Genomic DNA, 5,000 nt, shown 5'->3' with positions numbered 1-5,000 from the left:
TCGTATCGAAGTTGTGAGCCAAATATCGTATCGTATCGTTTCGTGAAATTAGTGTATCGGCACACCCCTAATGTCTATATATTCAAAGATTTGCACATATTTTCCATGATTTTTCCAAAAATAGCAGATCTACAAGCTCATATGCCGCACTATGAGCTTGTAGATCTGCTATTTTTGAATAGCCAAAGTAATTTTAAAATGACACAGATGCATTCCTGGTCTTAATGGGTTAAGCAGAGCGAGAATGGCTCTTTCATGCAACATGCTCAGTCAGTATACAGTATACACTGTAGCTCTACTGCAGCTTGTCACCTCCCCAGACTCCTCTTGTACTGTAGTAGCATTTAGGACTTCACCACGTCAGCATGTTATTTTTAATTCTATGTATTGTAGCAGGTTCTTTAATATCTTTCATTTCTGTACCTGTGAAGAGTACACACATGTCTATTAATGTCGTGTCCATATAATAGCCACACTGTCAAATACAATGCAATATCATTGCAATAAATGGTTTTATCTTGGCTCACTGACACATATTTATTGTGTAAGTGTATTAACATGCATGTTTCCTATTTATAATTTGAATGCTAACTACAGTATATTAATGAACATATTTCTTCTATAACAGTATATTAGTAATCACATGTCTTGTGTACAGTGTAGGCTGATGACTATAACTATACAGTATACTGTACGATATATTAATAATGATCTTTCTTGTGTCTAGTTTGACTACTATAACTCTGTGCGGATCAATATGAAGGATGAGGATGGGAACGCCGTTGAGCTTGGAGGAGAGTTTGCTCTGGAAGAAAACGAACATTTTAACAAAATACGAGTCAACACAGAACTGAGTAACATACAAGTACCTACTAATGTCTACAATAAAGGTACACGTGCGCACACACACACACACACACACACACACACACACACACACACACACACACACACACACACACACACACACCCCACAATTTCAATACTTGTGAGGACATCAACATTTTTGGGGCGGTGATTTTATTAGTGCAATTTTAAAATATGTTTGCCTATTTTTTAACCCTAACCCTGAAGCTGAATACAGCCGATCTACAAGCTCACAACAAACACACACACACACACACACACACATACATACACATCCACGCTCTCTCTCTCAAATCTCCACTCTGCTCTTCGCTCTTTCTATCTTACTCTCCCCTCTCCCTCGCGCTTGCATTATGTTTTATTCCATCGGCTTGCACTATATTTCTCTCTCTGTCTGTAGGGTCAGAACTAGTAAATGGTGCTTACATGTCAGAGATTTTAAATGACGTTTTCATGGAGAACTTCCAGGAGGATCCGACTCTGACTTGGCAGTACTTTGGTAGTTCTTCTGGCTTCTTCAGACTCTACCCAGGTACACACACACACACACACACACACACACACACACACACACTATACGCACGCACATACGTACGTACGCACGCACACACGCATGCACGCACGCACACTTTACTTGAGTAGTTCCAATTTCCAGGCAAATATTGTACTTTTACTCCAATACAATTATGAAACATATTTTTTTCATACATATTTTATACATAGGCTATTTGAAAATAGCAGATCTACAAGCTTACAACACGTCGCGACACGTTGTGAGCTTGTAGATCGTCTATTTTCAAATATTTTAATACTTTTACTTTTGGTACTTTAAGTACATTTTGATACCAATACTTTTGTACTTTTACTCAAGTAATTTTTTTATTCGGGACATTTACTTGTAACAGAGTACTTGCAGTATTGATACTTTTACTTAAGTAAAACATTTGAGTACTTTTTTCCACCACTGCACACACGCACATACGTACGCACACAGACACACGCGCACACTCTTCTGCGGCACCCACAGACATCAGGTTTGACCCTATACGCAGTATTGAACAGCCAACTGCTGTGTCACTGCTGACTGGCTGTGAGGAGAGAGATGTGCAATTGAGGAGGGGGGGGGGGGTTGCAAATTAGCATTGCACTGCAGTTCTGGGCTCAATGAAGACTAGTGCTGGGTAATTCAGCCTACAACTTCACGATACGATGCGTATCACGATACTGAGGCCATCGCGATACACGTTGATTTTGAATTATTGTCTTACTGAGCTCTTCTTTATTGTTTCTCTTTAACACTTACATTTCAGGCCCACAGAGGTCTTAGAATTAAAATAAAAGATTATGTTTGTACTCCCAGAGTTCTTATTAATAAATGCAAATGATATATATAATCTTTCTTGTTTTTTTATTCTATTTTGTTTTTTACTTAAAATGGCCCTATTTTATTGCAACTCATGTGTGAGTCTCAGACACACCCACACACACACCATAGAGTCTCAGACACACACACAAACACACCATAGGTGATGTTTATTCTTCAGAACTGCGTCACACACAGCATTTCCTGCCGTATCAATAACAGCCTCTGTATCGATACGCGTATTGGCAAGGAGTACGATACAATATATATTGCCGTTGCCGTATCGATTTGTTTTTGTTTCTCTTTTATATTTTTGAGTGGTGTAGCCGCTCCTATAAGTGGGTTTGGGACCCATCCGTGGCGAAAGTTTTTCTTTCCGTCGTGAAAATGTGTCTTTCGCTGTACTGTGATTGGCTGATTGGTATTCAGACCCTTTGCTCAGTACTGTGATTGGCTAGCGAGACGCATGATGAAATTAATAACTCATAAATAGCACCACTCACTTCAAAAAAATTGCTTTTTTTTAAGTGAGCTTCCATCACTGTGATGACCACTGTTGTTTTTAAATAGCACCGCTCACTTCACGAATAAAATGGGTGTGATTTTATTTGTTGCTACAGCACTTTGGTCAACCATGGTTGTTTTTAAATGGTCTTTATAAATACAATTGACTTGACTTGACTACACTGCTCTGGTCTGGTCTGGAAACCACTGGAAGTCCATCGCCACAGATATGTCGGTTCACCCGTTTCTCAAAGACCATCTCTCTCTCTCTCTCTCTCTCTCTCTCTCTCTCTCTCTCTCTCTCTCTCTCTCTCTCTCTCTCTCTCTCTCTCTATCTCTCTCAGGGATCCAGTGGATGCCGGATGATAATGGGGTCGTGACCTTTGACTGCAGGAACAGGAACTGGTAAGTCGCGCCTCTTTTTCATTCATTCATTCATTCTGGAACTGACCAATCACCTTCCTCAACCCATTTAGACCTGGAACACCAATACATAACTATACCTGTCGATCCGGGAAGCCCTTTTGGTGTAGTTGTTGCTGTATAGTATACAGTATATAGCGACATTTAAAAAATATATATTTCAATAGAAAAGTTTGTCAGAAATCCTTAGGTCAGGATTTAGAAGGCGTTTTTTAGAATCGGCCTCAGTTCTAAATCAAACGTTCAACGTTTTCAGGCCTCTCTTTCCTCCTTCTCAAAACAGGAGGAAAGAGAGAGAAAGAGAGAGAGAGAGAGAGAGAGAGAGAAGATGAAGTGAGAGAGAAGGAGGAGAGCAGAGGCTAATGAGGGCAGGACTGTTGGGAGGAGGACAGAGAGAGGGGTGGGGGTAAATCTCGTTAGCGTTAACGAGCTTGGAACTCTGGAGGAAGAGAATAAAGGGATGAGACAATAGAGAGAGGGAAGGAATGAGAGGAGGTTTGACCTCGACCTGCCTGCTGTGTCTGTTCATAATTTAACTCATAGCTGTCCTTCTCGTTAAATATGTGGTACCATGGTTTTGCACTTTTTCTGTTTTTCATGTGTCTATGAGGTTGATAGAACTTAATTAAGCCTCCTGGTGGTGTTTTTATGGTGTTTTATGTCTTCTCTGACTATTTTGAGGCTGAAACTTTGAGGCTGAAACCTTGAGTGTCAAACGTGTCAATAGAAAAACAGCGCTTTAATGACAGAGTAGAAATATACCCTCCCCCTCATTATCATAACACAACAGGTGTGGGCATGAGGAGGAGGAGGGACTAGGACAGGTGGGTGGTCTTGTAGGAGGAGGCGGAGGGACTGGTTCAGGTCGGAGGTGCTGAGGTGAGAACCAGGTATACTTAATGAACTGGAGCTGTGTCCACATAAAAACATAATTTTAACACTGTCTGCACACTTTTTTGAAAAAAATCTTCCTCCTAACCATAATACCTGATGATCATGTTTTAGGGGGAGAAAAAATCATTGAAAATCACAGCACCTCGTCTTTAAGAAGTTGGTAGTCCCGGGGAATACGTGTCACTGCACGACACGTACTCCTACGGGCAAAACGCGCAGAGGGATCAAATAATTCAGCTTTAAATGTGTCAACTGAAAATAAATACAAATCGGTTGAATTTGCATCATGTCTATAATATGCATCCGATCGTTTGACTTATTTTTTTTTGGGGCACATAAATATGTTATTTGAGGTTTTATTTTGGTTTTATTTTGCATGAAGAATAAGGCATTCTAATGACATACGCAAGCTTTGGCCCCATGAAAGTCTGCCTCCGAGCAGATGTGAGAAGGAGCGGATGTCCGTCAAAATTCAATGACAAAAAACATTCTTTAAATGCAGAAAAGTACAAAATTTGGACGTAAACGAGCTTAGTGAATGAGGCCCAGTATGTAAATGAATTGTATGTAGACTATAGTCACCCATTGTCCCTCATTTTGTGGCAAGCTGCTACATGATTTGCTTCCAACCATGAACATTCGGCTTTCTCACCTTAGGGCATTGGCCTGGGAGGAGTCAAAAAGTATCTGTGTTTCTGTTTTTTGTGTGAATTTGGGGAGGTCTTCTTTTCTTATGTCTTTACATTTGTCACACATTGGTCAAGAAGTGGACAGTGAACAATGTACTGAAGTACAATTTTGAGGTATTCGTACTTTACTGGAGTATGTCCAATTTTCAATACTTTTACTTCTACTCCACTACATCTCAGAGGCAAATATTGTACTTTTACTCCACTACAATTATTTGAAAACTTTAGTTAATAGTTACTTTGCAGATATATTTTATTAC

General features: G+C 39.9%; 1 protein-coding gene across 1 annotated transcript in view; it reads left to right on the top strand.

Moving 5' to 3' along the window:
* LOC311039551 (voltage-dependent calcium channel subunit alpha-2/delta-4-like) overlaps positions 1–5,000 on the top strand; it is a gene marked incomplete at both ends in the record, with an annotated part of 133,173 nt that overhangs the window by 11,432 nt on the left and 116,741 nt on the right. Inside the window, 3 exons of the mRNA XM_084049493.1 lie at positions 728–890; positions 1,268–1,399; positions 3,079–3,139. Of these exons, the coding sequence (XP_083905619.1) occupies positions 728–890; positions 1,268–1,399; positions 3,079–3,139 (356 nt within the window). The remainder of the gene's footprint in view (positions 1–727; positions 891–1,267; positions 1,400–3,078; positions 3,140–5,000) is intronic.

This window comes from Gymnoscopelus microlampas (assembly GCF_963454915.1).
Source record: "Gymnoscopelus microlampas genome assembly, chromosome: 23".
Lineage (NCBI taxonomy): Eukaryota > Metazoa > Chordata > Actinopteri > Myctophiformes > Myctophidae > Gymnoscopelus > Gymnoscopelus microlampas.
The sequence above is the reverse complement of the archived record's forward strand: the minus strand, read 5'-3'. Positions and strand labels throughout refer to the sequence as shown.